Raw genomic sequence first — 21,133 nt, 5'->3', positions numbered from 1 at the left:
ACGTCGCGTAAGATGCCTTATGATTTAATTATGCTTTAAGGCAAACTCTGTCACATAAGACAGACTTTTTGCAAGATCTTGCCTTACGATTTTTTTTAACTGAGCAAAAGTTCAAACCCAAAATCTTCAAATATTTTTAGTCACCTTTTTAAGCGAAAATAAAAAACCAGCAATTTGAGGGACAAAAATTAAAGACCAGTGGCTGTGAGGATAATCCGCGCAACAAATTGATCTTTTAATAGTCTGACAAAGCCCAACCCACTTCAAAAGAGCTTCGGAGTTTCTGGAAAATTAAACACTGCAAGCGAACATCCACTACTGCTCTCCGATCTCCGACCACCGTATAAATAACTTCACAGAACCCCTTTTAAGCTGCAAATTCTTAGTAACCATTAATTACAAGTGGAAAAAAAATGGTGGAATTTTCCATGGCTAATGCAGAAGCATTTATAGATGAAGTGGATGAAGAACCAGGTGAAGAGATTGAATCAGCACCACCCCTCAATGTTGGTGAAGAAAGGGAAATTAACTCTAATGGACTTAAGAAGAAGCTTCTTAAACTTGGTCATGGTTGGGAAACCCCTGAATTTGGTGATGAAGTCACTGGTAACTAACCAAAATTGCTACTTCAATTTGTTTGTCTTGCTTTCCTTTTTAATTTGTTTCAGAAAAATTCGTCTTTACATTTACTTATTGTTAGTTAACAATCACAAGATTCAAAAGTTTTTTTACTTTTTTTTAACTCTGTGCCAAGTGAAAACCAGATAAACAAATTGAAACGGATGTAGTATATTCTATCAGTTGAAGTAACAGAATTCGTTCCAATTTAGATAACACGCTTTTTGGGGGTTGATTTTGGTCACTCAACTAATAGTTATCATCTCAGAAAGTCCAATTTCTTTCGACAAAGTGACTTTATGAGTTAGTAATAACTATTAATTGACCATCTGAGAAATCAACTCCGTTGGGAATTTGGATATGTTTTGCTAACAGCTTATGCGACGCAACTGTTTCATGAATTTTGACTTTAAATTGAGTTATTTATTTAGTCAAAACTAACTTTTTGGTCAATACAATGGATTATTATTGAATTATCACCAATGTAATATGTAGGCGAATTTTTATTTTATTGAACTCCCTGTCTAGTTAAATACCATCACATACTGGAGGGAAATATGTGTTGTTGTTGTTTTTAACTGAAATGTTTCTACTTTAATTCTTGGTTTCTGTATTGAGATGCAGTTCACTATGATGGTATCCTACTTGATGGAACCAAATCTGTTTCCAACAGAGACAAAGGTGAACCTGTTACATTCAAGCTTGGCCAAGGTGAGTTCTTGGTTGCGTTTGTTACTTCCCGTTAGTTCCTGGTTTCCTTATTATATTTGTGTGCACTTGATAATTAATGCTAATAATGTTTAAAGTTGCGAAAAATGGTTATTTTCTATAATTGTCCATTTCTCTTTACCGTTTTTCCTTATAATTTGCTTAAGAGATTGTATGAGTTCTTTATTTTTTTCCGTCTAAATGATAAAATGGATTTCTTTCTCTTTTCAAAAACTCCATTTTTTCTTATTTTACTGATCTTGTTTTTGAAAATTCACTTCATTGATTTATTAAGACCACCGAATAGACATGAATCTCAATGACAGTGACCAAGAATTGACAATTGGTAACGTAAGTAAATATGGAATTGACATAAAGATTTCTTATGAATTGTTCATTTTTAATATTCAGTTTAAACAAGTCGTATCTTGCTCAGACCAATAGCTGAGGTGGGAAAAAATTGTTGCATTTGCTGATACTGGGTTTCTGCATCCATAATTTGGTTTCTATTTATTGAGCTTAATTAGTTTGCATTGGTTGGTTAGAGAAAGTTGCTGCTGGCTTAGATTGCGGAATTGTCACGATGAGGAAAGGTGAAACAGCACTGTTCACTTTGCCTTCAGAAACTGGTTTTGGATCGACAGACTCTGATGAAGTTTCATGGAACTCTGTCATTCAGTATGAGGTCGAACTCATATCATGGATCAGAGTGGTGGATATTTGCAAGGATGGTGGCATCATCAAGAAAATTATGGAGAAGGGGGAGCTGATAGGACCTCCTGGTGACTTGGATGAAGTTCTAGGTACTTGAATGTGTCCTGTGTTTAGTTTTTACCCCAAAAGAGAAACAGAAGAGAAATATTTGACCCAATGAAGTTGCTGCTAGTGCCAGTATCTGCATTTTATGTGGTCTTCCTCGTGATATTGCATTTGTCAGTTGTTTATAGATAATATGTCTCTACTTTTTTCAATTTGATTTTGCAGTGAGGTACGAGGTGAGGCTGCTTGATGGTGTCACTGTTGCAAAAACACCTGAACATGGAGTGGAGTTTTATGTCAAAGACGGTACCTTGGTATCTTGGCTTTTATAATTGAGGATCAACAAACTTGTGCTATTAAGTATCAACTGATGATATATTTCTTAATTTGACTAACCAACTCTGTTTTCTTTTAGGCCTTTTTTGTCAAGCATTACCGAAAGCGATCAAAACAATGAGAAAGGGAGAGAAAGTGAATTTAATTGTTCAGCCTCAGTGTACGTCTTCCCAACTCATCTTTGCTATCATTCTTTGGGTTGGTAGTTAGGGTTCCTTTTCGGGGGAGGGGTAGTTTTTTTCCTATTAGGTTTTTGGTTTTCTTGTTTTTATGGATGAAAGTGATTTTCTAGTCCAGTGCTGTCTAGTCACTGTTATTGGTAATGAGTCAGAAAGATACTTCCTTCTTTCCATTTTAATGGACTCGGCTTAATATATAAGTTTGAAACTGTTTTATGAAGTGTATTCGTAGGTTGTGTCATCAATGGAGCCAACATAACCTTATTTCTTACCATAAAGCTGTCAGATGGTTGGAGTTTCAGATAGTACAGTTTGAAATAATTCTAGGCATTTTAGACATTTATTTCATGAGAAAAGTTAGTTCACATTCATAAATTTAATGTTTTAGTCCTTTATGCTTACCACTCGTGGCATTACACTGGGTATGTTGTTGTTGTAGTAGTCCTTTATGCTTAATACCTTTTGTTAGTTCAAACATTCATAATGTGTGTGCTCACTCGGACAACCTTAACAAAGAAGTAGCTCACTGCAAAAGTCTACTGTCAGAGCCCACTTTTTTTGCTTAATGTCGTCTTCGACAATTAAAATATATACATATTATGTATGTGTCTTGTTTATGTCTCAAAGACTCATGCTGGTAGAGAGGAACTGGAAATTCAATATAGTGATAGTTTGCTTCCTCAACTTATAGAAATTTCATGTTGTCCCTCTGTAAATGCAAGAAAATTGCGCTCAAGAATTCATGCAATCATTTTAAGTTGGTGTGCTTCTTCCTGACTTTATGACAGCAAGATATTCTTCAGGAATGGTTGCCCATCCTTCCTTATCAACCTGAAAAAAATCTCCAACAGTTCTTTTCATTCTTAAAATTTTCTTTACCTCAACATCTTTGCAGATGCCTCTGTTGACGGGGGTGTGGACTCTGAAAATGGCGTCCCTTCAATTCCTCCGAGTTCTATTCTGAGTATTGATCTTGAACTGGTTTCTTTCAAGCCGGTAATAAATGTGACTGGTGATTTGGGAGTTTTAAAGAAGATTCTAAAAGAGGGAGAAGGAGCTCTTACTGCAAATGAAGGTGCTTCTGTAACTAGTAAGTATTCAGAATTTATGTGCATTTTCCCTTTTCTCCCTTAGTGTATTAAAAACAGATAGTTGATATTATGTTATTATTCGTAAAAGGCTGGGAAGCAGTGGGATGACCTATGTTACTCGGACTCTTCACTTTCGGTGCCGCACCTGTGTCGACACGACATGGGTGTGGGTGTGGGTGTGGGATCCGTATCCGATCTGGTCAACCGATTTTGGATACTTTGACCAAAATCGATGTAGAAATTCTGGACAGATTCAATGATTTCTTTAATCAAAACTAAAGCTAAGGTGAAATTGAAGAAAATGGAATACCTTGTATATAAAAATTTCTATGTCACTCTGTTTCCTTTTATCTCCTTCGGGGGTTCTCCTCTTGATCAATATTTTTTCCTCAAGTATTCCACATAATAGTCCATAATTTAGGTTTTATAACTCTATTTTTAGATATTTGAATCTTTTGAGCCGAATCCCCGCACCCGTATCCATAACTGGATCCGTATTCCCGAATCTTAAAATTTAGATCATGAAGGATCCGACATCTAGATCCGCACCCGTATCGGACACCCGCACCCTAGTCCGAGTAACTTAGGTGGGATCTGCAGAAAATTGCAAAGATTAGAGGGAACAATAGATGGCACTTTGAATATGCATTTGGGTCATATACTGTCTACTTTACCTTCTATAATTTGTGAGGTTTGATCATTATGGATGAGACTTGTGCCTTGGAGATGACTTAAGTGGGCTCTCTATTTAACTATGGCGGGAACCATATATTATTTTTTGTGGGATGGAGTGTGGAATAAAAATGCATGTATTAGGCATACCTAGATAAGGACATGTAAATAACAAAAATACCCTTAACCTTTTCAAGAAAAAAAAAAAAACTAACAAAATACCCTTAGGAGCCGTTTGGACATGATTCATCTCATGAGATGAAATCACGAGATGAAATCATGTTTGGACATGCAATTTGGATTTCTTAAGTTGCAGTTTTTTTATAAACATAAAAACCCCATAAGTTGTGAAAACCATCAAAATTTTTTCAATTCTCATACAATCTTACCAAATGAGTAAATCATAGTTCATAATAAAATTAATACGCTACTAGAAGGCCTTTCTAAAAAATACAACATCAATTGATCAAACTTTAGTTCAATAAAAAGGAAAATTTAGCATGAATAGTAATGTAACTACTCTTTAATATAATCCTCTCACATGGTAAACATGATTGATAAATATATTTTACCAACTTGCAGATTAATATTTAATACAAATGGTTGGTAAACATGATTGCTAAATATTCCTTTTTAACAAAATATAAACGTATGGGTCAAATTTTACATTTATATTTTTTGAAATCATGCCTTTTTGGATGATTTGGGATTTCATGTCATGAGATGAAATCGCATGTCCAAACGCTGATTTCATTTCATGAGATGAAATCGCATGTCCAAACGCCTACTTAAGTTCAAACAAGCTGTATTTTTTTTGAAATGGTAACATGAAGTTCAAACAAGTCATTACTTTAAAGTAAGGCACCTTGCTTTAGTAAATTAAAATAAAAGCATTATTTATTACAAGTCATGATAGTATCATATTAGTAAGAATTCTTAATTATTGTGGATTTATTGTTTTTAAACTAAAACCTATACATTTATACTAATCAGTAAAGGTAATTATTGACTTTGGTACTACAATCCCTGCCTAACAATCGAGATATTAGTATTCATGGCCAGTGGCGGATCCAAGATTTTCATTCAGGGTGTTCGGAAAAAAGAAGAACCTAATATAATTTATTAAGGGTGTTCAAAAGTTAATATGAACATAAATACAGAAAATTTACCCTATATATACACTGTAATTTTTTGCCCAGGGTGTTCGGGTGAACACCCTGGACAACATGTGGATCCGCCCCTGTTCATGGCTGTACAATCAAAGAATTATAATCTCCCCATGACTAGTCCGTGAGCCAAACAACGCTTTATGTAAAATAAAGACGATACACAAATATGTAGCAGGGAAACCTCATATTGATGTTAAAAAAGAGAAAGCTCTACAACTAAATTAATAATTAGTTAAACTTTTATAAAGTTAGAACAAATGCTGAAAAATTGATGGTTGGGCCTGACCCCAAAAGATAAAATAAAGACTATATTCTAAAAACTGGTCAAAGTTTGGAAGCCAAATCCTAGTCAACTGGTAATTAAGTAACAGCAGCAACAGTTCCCTATATAGCGACAAAGCGAAAATATCTTTCAGTAACCGCAGCAACAGTTCACTAAATAGCGGTGACAAAGCGAAAATAGCTTAAGCTAGTTGAGATTAAATTGGATTAACGTATCATGAACAGGACTAAATAGATTGATGTGTTAGTGGTACTCCTAAAACTACTTTTTTTTCCCCACCTTTCATCAAATGTCATATTGCATCCCTCATCATCCTGGAAAAGTGGACTGCAAAGATGGAAATGTTATTTAATCTTGCCCAGTGAAAGACACACATATTTACTCAGCTATTTTGAGGAGCATAACTGCAGAATTAGCTGAAGTTTGGGTCCATTTTGAGAATCGGTAATGAGATTCACCTTGAGTATGGAGAATTTACTAACTAGTTGGTTTTTGTCTCGAATTTCCAGTTAGATATACAGCTACGCTTGAAGACGGCACTTTGTTTGAGAAAAGAGGCTTTGATGGAGAGGACGCGTTGAAGTTTATAACTGATGAAGGTGGGTGCGTTGGAACAAATTTAAAACTTATCTATGACTGTGATAAGTAAGCATGTGATATATTTATTCCCATTATCCACCCTTGCAATCATAAGGTAAATAAGGTTTTTATGTTAAATAGAGAATCTTGTGATACGTCCTTTGTCTTGAAATATTGTTATAGAGGTGCATTTCTTACATGACTTTCTTCTGAAAGCTCTAATCTATTTAGATTTTGTGTAACGTAGATTAATTCTATGAAGAAACCCTACCTATATGTTAAGTCTTCAGTGATGCTTCTGTATTTGTAGAAACTTATGCCTACGAACTTTGCCCGGCTATAATTATGTTGTACTGTTTTTCATGCAGAACAAGTCATTACCGGACTGGACCAAGCTGTTACTACAATGAAGAAGGGTGAACGTGCAATAGTGACAGTTAAACCTGACTATGGGTTTGGAAGTACTGAAGTGAAGCGGGATCTTGCTATGGTTCCTCCTTGCTCAACCATAATTTTCGAAGTTGAGATGTTAGAATTTGCAAAGGTAATTTCTGATGGAAGTCTGTAATCTGCTAAGACTTATTTGGCTTAGTATATATGGTTCAGCAATGTAGGATTAGAACTCATACCGTAATGATTGTGTAAATGACCCTAACACGTGGCCCAAGCCTCCAAAGTTCTGTTTGCAAATGTAGTTAATTTTCAAGGGTCGAGCATATGAAGAAACCTAAACTAATGGACACATTTGCTTGGACTGATTGATTAAGTTTGTAAATATATTGCTGTGCTTTTTTTCCTTTTTTGACAAGATTTAGTTATACCTTATCTTATAAGTAGCCCCAAATATTTTTGAGACTTGTAAGAATTTACTAGCACATACTAGGAAACCAAATAACTACTAACAAAACTTTTCTGGAACACATATAAGTCTCTTCTCTCTTCATCAAAAAGGTCCTCTCTCTCGTTTGTTATATCTTGCAGTAGTTCAGGTATGATTTGATGCCTGTCTCTTCTATGGTAAAGATTTCCTAGCTGGAAAAATGTTATTAGATGCATTGTCCATGCTTTTTTTTCAAGATTCAGTAGTTTGATTTCACCTAACCCAACAAAAAAAAAAAGTGCCAGTAATTTGATTTCCAGAATAATCAGTGTTCGAACTTTCAAGTCCCAGCCCCCTATCGACTAACCGTGACCCAATAACCGTGACCCAATAACTATTCTAGTTTGACTTTCGGGTCAAATAAGTTATTTTAATTTTTTTAGCCTTTTGATAACTTAATGGCAAATATTTGATGCTTCACAAGACTATTTCACAAAATTTCTTTCTCTTATTCATTATGGGTTGATGCATACAATTTTGCGAAATTCTAACTTTCTCCTTTTGGGAGACAAGGAAAAAGATACTCGGGAAATGAATAAACATGAGAGAATTGAAGTGGCCCAAAGGAAGAAAGATGAAGGCAATCTACTCTTCAAAGACGGAAAGTATCAAAGAGCAATGAAGAAATATGAGAAGGTATCTCAGTGAATTGATCATCAATGTTAAGAATGTGCAACTTTCTGTTAGATGCTTTTTTATTTTGGATTTCTTTTCGTCCAGGCTGTTGATTATATTAATGAAGATGAACCCTTTGAAGATGATGATCAAAGGATAGTTAAATCATTTAGAGTGTCATGCTGGTTGAACAGTGCTGCTTGTTGTCTCAAACGGAATGAGTTCCAGGAAGCAATCAAGCACTGTTCCAAGGTAATGTACATATGTTACAAGAGAAATGAATATAACAATACTATTTTTATGTTAAGCTGGATGGATAGGCATTTGTAGTCTGACAAGATTATGACCATGCATGACTTACCAAGGAGGAAGTTCATTACTCTCTAGGTTGGGGAGAGGTGCATTCTTTTTTATACGGTTATAGTTTAGCCTATGCTGCATTCTCTATCAAAAGGAGCTGTCATATGTATTTCTTCTTTTTCTTGTGAATGAATTGGCGATCACAGTCCTTTTCAAATTCATGCAAGCAGAGGCTAATTTCATCCTTATCCTTTCTCATTGTTCATAGGTCTTAGAAGTTGAGTCCTGCAATGTGAAAGCATTATATAGGAGAGCACAAGCTTTTATGGAAACAGCTGACTTGCACTTGGCGGAATTGGATATCAAGAAGGCACTAGAAATAGATCCAGAAAACAGGTAATGCAACTCATGATTTCAATATTTGTGGAGTATTCTTTTGACCATTATGAATCAAAGAGTTGCTGCTGCTCAGGGAGGTGAAACTGATTCAGAAGACACTAAAAAAACTCCAAGCAGAGAGCAACAAAAGAGATGCAAAGCTCTATACAACAATGTTTGCACGCTTGTCAAATGAGAACTCTTCGGCAGCAAAGGTTTGTTTCATGGTTTCTACCTGTGGGAAAAAATGTAGTACCGACTCATAATTTGATAATGAAAAGAGAGTAGAGGAGGACCCGCCAGGGTAGCTCAGTTGACTGAGCATGGGACTTTCATAATGGAGGTCTCAGGTTCGAAATCCCCAGGCAGCAAGAATTTGCCTTCTGGGTCGAGCTCGTCGCACGGGGCTTGCCTAGTGCGGGTTATCTCTCCTATGTGGTTTGTGAGCTATTGCATAGGAGTTGGGTTTACCTTGTGCGCACCCGAAGGGTAGTGGCTGTGGGTTCCCATGTCATCGGAAAAAGAAAAAGAAAAAAGAGAGTAGAGGAGGATATCCTTTTTTCAAAAGTTTTAGGCAAGAAACTGAAGTGCAGAAATTTTCAAGTCCTTGATGATGCGCTACTTGAAAGATTTTGGCTCATTTGCGCTCTAATTAATTAATTGTAACCTTCTGAATCTGGCATAAGCGAAGTTGTATTACTTCGAGGAAATTGGATTCTGTGATCAATCTATAAAATTTACCTGTTATTTTTAGGCTAATTACAATCTGACTTTGTTCTGATTTAGCAGAGACTAAAAGTCGAAGAAACGGATAGCAAGAATGAAGAAAATGTTGGTGAAATCAACATGCGTTGATAATTGATTAGAAGTTGAATCTAGCTGAAGAGTTGTACATTTTCTAAGACCAACAGAAAACATGTATAGACAAGGTAATAGAGAAAGGTCTTCAACTTTATTTTATTTTAAATGTAAAATTGACACTTTGCGGTTGTATATTTCATTAAGATGTTGCAAGTTAGAAGTTTATTTTTTAGTTGTCCCTATAGAGTTTGAAGTATCCTCTGCATATCTGCTGGCTTGGCTTATTGTGTTCCATCTAAATATCTAATAATGCTGTGAGATTTTAGTTGCAAGTCAATAATAACTCACTGATTTTGGATAAATTACACTAAAATCTCATCATTATAACTCAATCGTACAAGATTTTTATTTGGGCAATTTGCACGATTGCCCTTATTCGGGGGTGGTCTTTAATTTTTGCCTTTCAAATTGTGGGCCTTTAATATTTGCCCTTTGCATAAAACTTCTGTGTTTCGGATTTGAACTCAGGTTCAGTCAAAAAATTTATAAAAAAAAAACCGCAAGGCGAAGTTTGCCGGCAAAATTTTACCTTAAGGTAGAATTTGACTGTAAACTCTACTTAAGGCAGAGTTTTGCCTTCAAAGAATTAGGTAAACTCTCCCTTAAGGCATGGTTTTACCTTCAGCCATAAGGTAAAGTCTACCTTAAGGCAGAAGCTTGCATTAAGGTAATTTTTTTTTTTTTTTACTCAATTGGATTTTGCAAAAATCTGTCTTAAGGCTTAACTTTTGCCCGAATAGGTCTAATTTTGTTATGAAATTCTGTCTTGCGATTTTTTTTTTTTTTGACTGAGTTTTTGAGCTTCAAATCTCGGAATATTAGGTGAAGGGGAAAAATTAAATACCGGTGCCTTTAAAGGACAATCCGCGCAAAAAATGTTTTTATTTTACAGTTCTCACTTGAGGCAATCAATGCTACCAACCCAAATTAAAAATCTACTGCTCAAAGGAGGAATATTATATTTTCTAATCAGCTAAGGAGAATAAGATCACAAAGCTTAAAAGTCTTTTTTTCCTTTATTAAATTTTTTGTCGAGTCCCAAATAAAATGAGTATGTTATAGGGGCCTGCCAACGAATAATGGAGATCCACACCCAAGCAGAATTAGTGAACTGTGTAATAGGTGGAGTAATTATTTCACGCTATTCTAAAGGCAGCTGAGTTAGCCGCTGGCGCGCGATAGGCTACGTCTGGATTCCATCTAATTTGTGGATTAATTCTTCTTCATACTATCAAAAATAAGATCCATGCCAAATTCGAATTTGCCACACTCGAGAGCATGGTCTTCTTCATTGCAACTTCAAAGTAAACTATTTCTCGAGTCCGATCTTATTTTTCAAAAGTCTTTTTTTGCAAAAGGGGTAGGTAGACATTACCACATTGTTATAGGGATGTTTTTGTCATTTCAGAACATACCATGAAGTATCAGTTTGTACGTACCAGCAACAAATTACGTGTGCCATATTTTTCCTACTCAACTGGAAAACCATCTTATTCTATAATCAAAATTCCCTGAACAGTATTGTCATATATTCCCGGTAAATGTGAGATATTCCCTAATTAGCTCCAATATGTTTGTTCAACTTCTAATTCTATTTGTTGTACAAATAATTAGCCCATTGGATGCTGCAACAGTTGAGTTTCTTAGTTTTTTCAAAATAGAAAAAAATATTTTCCTTAAAAATTTGAGGGAAAATATTTTTCAGATCAATAAAAACACATCAATGCACTCCTAGTCCACTTCCACACTATCCACCTACTCCCTACCTGCCTACCCCATCCTTACCCCTACCTGTCTACCCCATCCACCCCCACCCACCTCCCACTTCACCTACACCCCACCATCAAAAGTTGCAGTTTAAATTCAAAAATCTCATAGAGTTTTTGCTTTGAATATATGCAAATGATTTTTTAACTTGCATACCAAATACAAGAAAATGAATAGAAAAATCACTTATTTTTTAATAAAAACATTTTTCATTTTACCAAACACACTGAAAGTAATTCATTCAGAAAGTTTTTAAGCCGAAAAAAGCTCAAATTAAAGTGCGTAATTGACGACTTTTAGTTTATTTTAGAGTCCGTAGCATTTTGCACCCCTAATGTATTTTCTCTTTTGCGATTTGCACCCTGTCCTATTTATTTTTATGATTCGCACCCTAACCTCTTTATTTTCTTGCAAAGTGATGAAACCACTCATTTTTCAAATTTCCCATGCCGGGCAAAACTGGAATACAAATAATAAGAAAAGAAATGGCACAAAATTAAATCTTCTACAAAATCACATCTACTAGCTGCACACAAGAAGTTGGAATTTTGGAATTTCTTTCCCGAGTATTCCAACCTTGCATGCATGATCCCCACCCCTATAGAATTTTGGAATGAAACAAGAAAATAATTGTTCTGAACAAGTTAAAGAAATCTGATAGTTAATTATTTGTGTCAAACGAAAATCAATACTATAATCTATATTATAGCAATACACGAAGTTCTAGTAGAATATTGCATGAGTAGTACTTTTAATCTTGGTAAAAGCACCAAATACGAAGAAATCAAGTCGTTATTCATTACGGTAAACACCAATTAACGGAAAAGTCGAAATATGGCCGAAACGTCGATGACGAAGGCCTTGAATGGAAGGGCCGTTGGCAATCTAGTAAAAATTCGATCATGGTCATGCGTAACGAAACTAATTGAGCAATTAGAGCAAAATACTTTTATGGGGATTATGAAGTATCGCAGGAAAATTTGATCATAAAAATGAGTTTGCATGACCCGGGATAGAGATGGACATGGCACACGTACATCAAGCAATTCCGATGGTCCATCATCAAATGAAGTACCTTATGAACTTCCTTATGGTACAATTAGGGGTGGTTGATGAGTAAGCCACTGAAGGAGGAGATATAACCTTTTTGTGGATTTGGGTGGTGAAGAAATGATCTGATCTTGAGGGAGGATGACAGTGATGCAATTTTATTATGATCATTCTCCTTCTTATTATTTGTTTCCAATTTTGCCCTCGTGTAAATTTGAAAAATGAGCGGTTTCATTATTTTGCAAGAAAATAAAGAGGTTAGGGTGCGAATCATAAAAATAAATAGGATAGGGTGCAAACCGCAAAAGAGGACATACGTTAGGAGTGCAAAATGCTACAGACTCTTTATTTTATCTTAGAAGTACTTTTGGTATTAAATCTTCAATTGTTCACCAATCATTTTGGAATGACGACAACACTCTGGTAGGCACCATGTCCAGCTATTTATTTTTTTCCAGAAATATCCATCACTTAATATTTTGTCGTCTATCAAATAAAATATTGTCACATCGGTACAGGGATGTTTTTGTCTTTTTACAACATACACAAAATTATGGGATCTCATTGGTCATATAGTCAACATACTCCAGAACTAGATCTTCAAAATTTAAGCATTGATGGTGAAATTGAGATATTCACTCAACTCCAGTATGTTTCTTCATCTTTTTCTTTTTATATTATTATTAGTGGTACAAATAAGCCCGCAGCAAGCTGCTGCAACAGGCTCAATAGTTGAGTTTCTTCCTGGATTTGAAGGTCGCCTTCCTTTTCATCTTGAAACTGGGTTAGTTTCCTTCTTATTAAACTTTTTTCCATGGCTTAGTTTGCCTTTATTTTCATCTTTTATATGCACATTTTGCTAAATTCTGATTAATTATGCTGAGTAAAGAGAATTAATAAGTATTGGAAGTGGATCCAGAAGATATAGTTAATATATTTAAAGGGTCGTAACAATTACTACTGATTGGAAGAGAAAAGATATTAATGATTATAATGGATTAAGGTAATGAGCTAGCAAATGTAGAGAAACAGCCCAGAGGATGGGATTTCTAGTGAGTCAGGAAGGGGGTAAAAGGAGGAACAAAAATGGTATTTACCTATATATTTGATTATAAGAAATCATAGTTTGTACCAATTCTAAAAGAATTTAAGTAATATAGACTGTCGGTGTAAATATTTTTATACCAGCAGGCTATTTTCACCTGGTGCAGTAAGGAGTATATGTTATTTTTAAGATTTCAAATGTCATATTTTAAAGAGACTTGCCTATGAAAATCATTTGGATCATAATAGTGAAAAGAATTTTTTATATTGACGATGTATAAAATTTAAATTCATTCAAAAATATCTAAATTTTAGTTCAGAATTTAGATGTCAAAATGTGCGCTTGATATATTACTCCTTATATTCCAATTTACGTGACATAATTGAAATTTTGACATTTAAATATCTAAATTTGAACGGTAAATTCGGAAGTTACTCATTCTTTTTTGTTACTGTACACCATCTAACAGCAGTAACATCACCTTCATCATCTTTATTTATTAATTTAACTCTCGTGTAGACTTTCTAATTAATTAAAGATAAAAGAAGGTTAAGTTGGAAATATTATACTTAAACATTTATATCATCAGGTATGTAGGTGTGGGTCAAGAAGAGGAAAAGCAGCTGTTCTATTATTTTATTAAATCAGAATCAGATCCTGAAAATGATCCTCTTATATTGTGGCTCACTGGAGGACCTGGTTGCTCTTCATTCAATGGCGTTGTCTATGAAATTGGTCAGTATAATTGGATCTTCTAAACCATATGAAAATTAGATTTAAGTTATATAGATTATAGACTGACAATGCATTGTTGGTGCATCTTAGCATAGGAAAAATAGTTTAGTTATTATTTTATCAGGTTCCTAATTAATGCTTATCATAAAGGATTATATGTAATTATTTTATAAGTGACCTTATTATATAAATATTTTTACACTGCTAATGCATAGAAATTAAATTCCTTGAGATTGTTAATGTTTGATATAACCATTTCCTTTGAACTACATGCAATTATTACGTTGAAACTTTGATGCAGTTTATATGATTATTGCTAGAATTACCAAAGGTTATTGGTTAATATTGCATGATATTTTGCCTAAATCCGAATAATGCAGGGCCATTATATTACAAACAAAAAGAGTACAATGGGAGCTTACCAACACTTGGAGTGACTCCAAATTCATGGACCAAGGTAACTCCAAAAAACAAGAATATATGGAGTATTAATTAGTACATCTATGATTCTTGTATTTCCTTAGTAATAGTTGGAGCTAAATTTGGATCAAATTTAACTGTGTTGATATTTTCAAAACTTATAGGTTGCAAATATAATCTTCTTAGAACAACCTGTAGAGACAGGATTTTCTTATGCGACAACACCAGAAGCAATTAATGTCACTGATGTCGAAGCATGCAAGCACGTCTATGAATTTCTACTTAAGGTATGTATTTAATACACAAATTTGGACTCAATCGTTGCAAATGCAATTACAATATGTTAGCAAATTTCGATGCTGAAAATGGCATTTTGAAGATGGTTTTTCTCGGATGATCTCGCATTTTTGATTGCGAGAGAACATAACATTAGACTAATTTTAAGGCAAGAAATATTTTTTGTTTCTAACCTAGTTAAATTGACTAATTACATCATTGCAGTGGCTCGTTGATAATCCAGAATTCAGTTCAAATAGTTTTTATGTGGCCGGAGATTCATATTCTGGTATCATTCTTCCACGTGTTGTCCAACTGATATCAGATGGTAATTAATTAACTTCATACATATAATCCTAATTTTATGTATCTTATAACTATATAGTTTTCTCGTTAATTACCCGGTTATTTATATATGCTTTCTTTACAGTTTATTGGTAGCATTGCTTGTTCATATACCTAAAAGTGACATAATCATTTAATTGCAGGAATTGAAGCAGGCAACAAGCCTTTGATTAACCTTAAGGTTCCTATGTTTAATATGTTATTCATTCTTTTCTTATTTTTTTTTTTATTAGTATTGAAATTAACAGCCTATCTTTGTCAATTTTTATGGTTAATGTCAGGGTTATCTACTGGGAAATCCTTTGACGTTTCCTGAAGAAAAAAATTTTGTGATGCCTTTTCTTCTTGGTATGGCAATCATTCCTAATGATCTTTATCAGGTAATTTTCACCAATATTAATTTATTTAAACAATCATGAGTTATTTAATCAGTTTGGTCAAGCTTTCTGTGAAATTAAAAGTACTTTTTTTTTCCTTTCAAAAAAGCACTTATTTTGGAGAGTTGAGGACATTTGGCCAATTGCTTTTTTTTTTTTTTTTGGTTTTGAATAATAACGTACAGTTATTTTTCAGAAATTGAAATAAGTAGCTTCTCCTTGGAAGCACTTTTTGAAAGCTTATCTAAATACGAGAATTGATACAGACAAAAATATTTTTTGAATTGGTTAGTCAAACACAAACTGCTATTAATTTTAAATTCTTTTTCAAAAAGCACTTTCAAAAAAAGCAAATTTTGAAAACTTGGCTTAACGAATTAATAGTATTAAGGGTTTAATTTTTATCTTCAACTTTTTTTTTTTTTTTGCTTTACATTTTGAGCTTTTATCGAAATTACAATATTAATATTTTTCATAACAGTCACTGGTGCAAAATTGCAAGGGAGAATACAGAGAGGACTTTGCTCCCACTAATGCTCAATGCACCCAGGATCTAGAGAATGTGGACGAGGTTAGCAATTTCTTAAGTATAATTTATGTTTCAGTTTTTCTTAATTAGTTGGATAGTGGTTAATTTGTTGAATTTGAAAATTTTGTAGCTGTTGTGGTATATTAATGATCAACATATTTTAGAACCCGTATGTGGATCAGAAACTGAATCTTCAAGGCCATTGATATCTGCATTTCGAGGGAAAAAAAGAAGATCTCTTGAGGAGAATTCCATCTCATCCAGTTGTTATGGAAGCTTTGTAAGTCCCTCCACCGTTGTCTTTGATACATCAGAAAAAAAACATGAGGACAAAGTAACTCGGATTCATGTCGGAAAGTTTTATCTTGGGGTATGAGTGTCCAGGAGGACATGATCGGCCCGTCCCATCCTGTAAGCTTAGTGGGATGGGACGGCGTAGTGTTTCGTTCCCCTAGGACCCCATTTCGCGTATCACCCTTAAGTTTGTCCCCCGTCTTGTTGGACTGTCTTAGTAAGGTAAGGGTGTCCATGGCGCGCCGGGATTTACCGTCCCGGTCTCGTCCCGTCCCATCCCATAACAGCTTTGTGGGATGGGACCAGGGGCGGATGTACCAAGAGCCCAGGGTGTTCACCCGAACACCCTGGACAAAAAATTACAGTGTATATTTAGGGTAAATTTTATGTGTTTATGTACATATATTAACTTTTGAACACCCTGAACATATATTACAGTGTATATTTAGGTTCAATTATTTTTCCGAACACCCTGAGTGAAAATCCTGAATCCGCCACTGGATGGGGCAAGAGTACAAGACTAGTGTTTCGTCCCCCCTAACCCCTTAAGTTTGTTCCCGTCCTGTCCCACTTAAATTGTCATGTCCTATTACGTCTTGTCCTGTTTGACAGCCTTATTTTGTGGCAAAGAATTCTATGCTAAATGTGACTCGACTAATAAGGCATGAATTCGATTTAGTTAAGGATTGAAAGGTATTTACCACCCCACCACAATCTTGACTAGTAATTAAGTGAGAATTGCAAATAAAGGGAAATAACTTTTACGTTTTTTTTCTTCTAACTTTTCAATGCGTATGCCTTGTGGTTTTCGCTTAAACTCGTAACATAAGTACATGACAGTTGGAATTGTGACAAGAAAAAGGAGCCGTTTGGACATGATTTTATCTCATGAGATGAAATTATATTTGGACATTTAATTTGGATTTCTAAGTTGCAGTTTTTTTTATAAACATAAAAATCCCACAAGTTGGGAAAACCATCAAAATTTTCCCAATTCTTATATAATCTTACCAAATGAGTAATCATAGTTCATAATAAAATTAATACGCTACTAGAAGGCCTTTTTAAAAATACAACATCAAATGATCAAACTTTAGTTCAATAGAAAGGAAAATTTAACATGAATAGTAATGTAACTACTCTTTAATATAATCCTCCACATGGTAAACATGATTGGTAAATATATTTTACCAACTTGCAGATTAATATTTAATACAATGGTTGGTAAACATGATTGCTTAATATATCTACCAACTTATGGATCTTTTTTTTACAAAATCTAAACGTATGAGTCAAATTTTACATTTTTATTTTTTGAAACCATGATTTCAAATCCCAAATCATGCCTTTTTGAATGATTTGGGATTTCATCTCATGAGATGAAATCGTATGTCCAAACGCTGATTTCATCTCATGATTTCATCCGCATGTCCAAACGCCTACAAAATACAGTTGGAAATGTGATTCTTAACCACTACCATAACTGCAGGTTGATAGACACGACCTCTCAAATAAATGGGCAAATGACCCTAGAGTTCAGAAAGCACTCCATGTTCGAAAGGTTTGTGATTATGTCATGGATTTAAGTTTTATAAACTGAAAATAATAAATGACAAGACTGTGCTGACACATTTAACTTGTTATAGTATGCAACTTTCAGTCTAATTTTTAGATTATTATATGTGATTGATATAAAGGGATGCTTATTTATTGATGTAGATCATTTTTTAGAAGCATATACATTGTTAGTGTACAGATCTTCCTTTCAAATCCCAATAGATACAAGCACAAATTGATCCAAACACCACAATTTTAAATAAATTAAAAGAACTGCCAAAAAAATTGAGTCAATATTATTTTTCCTGAACTATCTTTTTTTATTCCATACCAGGGAACTGTAGATCATTGGGCAAGATGCAGGCAAAATGGTATAAAGAAAACCTACACATTTACCTTTATGGACAGTATTTCATATCACATAAATCATAGCTGTAAAGGCTACCGTTCACTTATATACAGGTAATTTTTTCTTTCTTAATCAAAGTTTTAGTTTGTTCATATTATTAATTCTTGAAAACAAAATAAATTTTTTATTAAGTAAATTTAAAACATTTGTTGTTGAAACAGTGGGGATCACGATATGGGTGTACCATTCCAATCTACAGAAGCATGGATTAAATCACTGAACTATTCCATTGTCGATAATTGGCGTCAATGGACTGTTAATGGTCAAGTGGCAGGGTATTTTTGTAGATTTATACATTGTTCTTTTAGATTTTTATTACAATAGTTGTAGCCTGTTTGACATAAATTTTAGGGAAAAAATAATAATTTTGAATAGTAATATAAGTTGTTTTTCAAAAAATTTAAAAAGTTGTTTTCTCCCATAAGCATTTTTAGAACCTTGGTCAAAAACAAATTGGTGCTCTAATACTGTCAAAGTATTCTTCAAGTTGATTAGCCAAACACAAACTGCTACTCATTAAAATTTTCGGACACTTCTGACAAAATATACTTTTCAAAATAAATAACTTTTGAAAAATTAATCAAACAGGCTACTAGTTTAATTTTTTTTCCTTGTCACCATAGCTACTACTCTGATTTGTTTATCTATTCATTTATTTGTAGTTACACAAGATCATACTCCAATAAGATGACCTTTGCAACCGTGAAGGCAAGAACTTTATATGTCAATAATATTATTTTCCTTGGCATGATTTGTTTATTCTATTTCAGTTTCTTTTTCCTTATACATTTATGTTTTTTTTAAATATTTTAAACAGGGAGCAGGACACGTGGCTCCTGAGTTCAAGAGGGAAGAGTGCTTTAATATGTTCAAAAGATGGATATCTCATGATCCTTTATAGACTATTGAAGTTATTAGCCAGCATTTGATGCTCATCTCTTTTTTATTTATTTTTTGTAATCATTAAGACGCAATTGTTTTTTCTTTTCCTAATATTATTCATTGCAGAGCATATGTAGTTGCCCAACATTGGATGAGTCTACAGGCAATTAAAACTTTTACTTCTGTCGCATTGTATTTTTTATCTATATAGTATATTACTAGAATTCGACTTTTCATTTTTTATATTATATCTTGCTTTCGTGCTATTTTTTGGGGTGGTAAAGATAAGAAAAAGCAAAGCTCTCTCGTTACTCTTGTTTATGGCAAAGAAAGAAAGGAAAGAAGAGATAAAAATAATAAAATACTGGTGGAACCAATCTATGACCAAGAGATTGATTTTAAAATAAAAAGAAGAAGCTTGTCCATCAAATGTCTAGATCTTTGCTTGTTTTATTTTCAGTAAAATAAATAGATGTTACGTTGTAGTAATTAAACTGGTCAAGGTGGAGCTACATGCCTGCATGCTTTGTAAGTTAATTGTGAACAACGTCAACCCATGATCATTTTATGTATCAAGAATCCCATAAAAGCAAGCAAAGACTTGTTAAGCCATTATCATCATCAATGCGGAAGCGTTTTAAAAATGTGGAGCGTTGTGATTATTTCCTCCACTCATTACACCTTCTATAATTAGCAATTAAATAGATCACTTGCCTAAGGCTAAAAAGATGAAAGGGACACAACAATATTTTTTTTTTTGGGTAATACATAACCACATATTTATATACATCAACTCTCAACCTAATATACCTACAGATAAGTGACACAACAAGAAACCCCAAAAAATAAGTGATTTGAGTCATGTCCGTCAACTATAATTGTTTAGCATGTTAAAAATCACAACAATTAAATTATTGTTCATCCACGGCTAGTAAAAAAAATCAATATTCTTCCACTTGGATAAGATTCACTTAACTTGAATTCGCAAAAGTGTTAAAAGGAAAATAGATTTAATAAAATAACTTTTGAGTTGAGCGAACATTGTCTACAAACACATAATTTACAACTCCACCTTCAAACATGATCCAGTCAAATGAGAATATCTATTATGAAATGCAGCATTACTTACATCAACAATACTAGACCAATTCACAATCAAAACACTGCAAATTTATCGACATAGACCCAACAATGTGGTAGTGTAGCATGAAATAACCATCACAGACTCCAAATCGAGGTCATTTTATGTCGGTCATTCAAGCAACTTTTCATAATAATGTATGTACAACCGGTTAACATACACACTACTAAAATAACAATTAATATAATTTTTTTTTTATAACAACATGTGAGCATTAGAACGACATATGTCTCACCAACAAATTTTGATTTCGATACTCTAACACATGCAACATACTACAACTTGCGACAATTTAGACACGCTTTGAGTGAAGTAGAAATATTATTTCGTGCTTTATAATAAGACTCTCAAAACAACAAACACACATTCTTAGTTATATTTTCATAAGGTAATAAGATTTAATTCCCTCAATGGTCACCCATGTTTTGGGAATTGTCTCATAAAGTCACTTTTGTTTCTTTTAGGACTATAATATCATTGAACTATCAGTATTTTTCTTAAAAAATACTAAGCACCACAAAAGTTTCTTTCTCTCTTAGTTAGCATGTCATGTCATATTAAAACTATATATCTTTGGGAGTTGCAATGCTCTTTTTCTTTCGATCACTGAAAACCCATCAAATCCGCTGTCAAAACTGCAGAACATGTGACTCAATTAGAATTCAATTAGTTGACATAACAAACACTATTGTATTCTTTCTCCAAAATATCAGCTCAAATATTTTCACTTTTTACTCTCTCTCTCTCTCTTTTTTTTTTTCTTAAAAAAAACAGGAAAAGCGATTTTGGACTGTCTTTTCGGTACGTACCGTCACCAAATTTTCAGGCTTTGCTTATTCCGTTTCTATTTCTTGCAGTTTCGATCACAAAATGGAAGA

At 33.8% G+C, this 21,133-nt stretch overlaps 2 protein-coding genes across 3 annotated transcripts; both read left to right on the top strand.

The window, feature by feature from the left end:
- The first annotated feature begins 257 nt into the window (after window positions 1-257).
- On the top strand, window positions 258-9,633 carry LOC132033483 (peptidyl-prolyl cis-trans isomerase FKBP62-like). 2 transcript variants are annotated; one of them, XM_059423463.1, is made up of 13 exons: window positions 258-606; window positions 1,243-1,329; window positions 1,872-2,129; window positions 2,311-2,391; window positions 2,501-2,581; window positions 3,496-3,690; window positions 6,325-6,414; window positions 6,763-6,938; window positions 7,788-7,910; window positions 7,995-8,141; window positions 8,458-8,585; window positions 8,662-8,782; window positions 9,357-9,633. In XM_059423463.1, the coding sequence occupies exons 1-13, from the start codon at window positions 414-416 to the stop codon at window positions 9,420-9,422; spliced, it is 1,746 nt and encodes a 581-aa protein (XP_059279446.1). In that variant the 5' UTR covers window positions 258-413; the 3' UTR covers window positions 9,423-9,633. The 2 variants fall into 2 exon arrangements, with proteins under 2 accessions (XP_059279446.1, XP_059279447.1); XM_059423464.1 differs by lacking the exons at window positions 258-606; window positions 1,243-1,329; window positions 1,872-2,129 and having other exon boundaries at window positions 2,305-2,399.
- Window positions 9,634-12,825: 3,192 nt separating this feature from the next.
- LOC132033486 (serine carboxypeptidase-like 11) lies at window positions 12,826-19,297 on the top strand. The gene is made up of 14 exons (XM_059423468.1): window positions 12,826-13,029; window positions 13,880-14,025; window positions 14,406-14,482; window positions 14,610-14,732; window positions 14,947-15,049; window positions 15,210-15,247; window positions 15,348-15,446; window positions 15,925-16,014; window positions 16,103-16,252; window positions 17,756-17,827; window positions 18,158-18,285; window positions 18,394-18,507; window positions 18,895-18,940; window positions 19,050-19,297. Exons 1-14 carry the CDS (start codon window positions 12,863-12,865, stop codon window positions 19,131-19,133), a joined length of 1,437 nt encoding a protein of 478 aa, XP_059279451.1. The 5' UTR covers window positions 12,826-12,862; the 3' UTR covers window positions 19,134-19,297.
- The last annotated feature ends 1,836 nt before the right edge of the window (window positions 19,298-21,133 follow it).

This window comes from Lycium ferocissimum, chromosome 10, assembly GCF_029784015.1.
Source record: "Lycium ferocissimum isolate CSIRO_LF1 chromosome 10, AGI_CSIRO_Lferr_CH_V1, whole genome shotgun sequence".
In the NCBI taxonomy this organism is placed as follows: Eukaryota; Viridiplantae; Streptophyta; class Magnoliopsida; order Solanales; family Solanaceae; genus Lycium; species Lycium ferocissimum.
The sequence above is the reverse complement of the archived record's forward strand: the minus strand, read 5'-3'. Positions and strand labels throughout refer to the sequence as shown.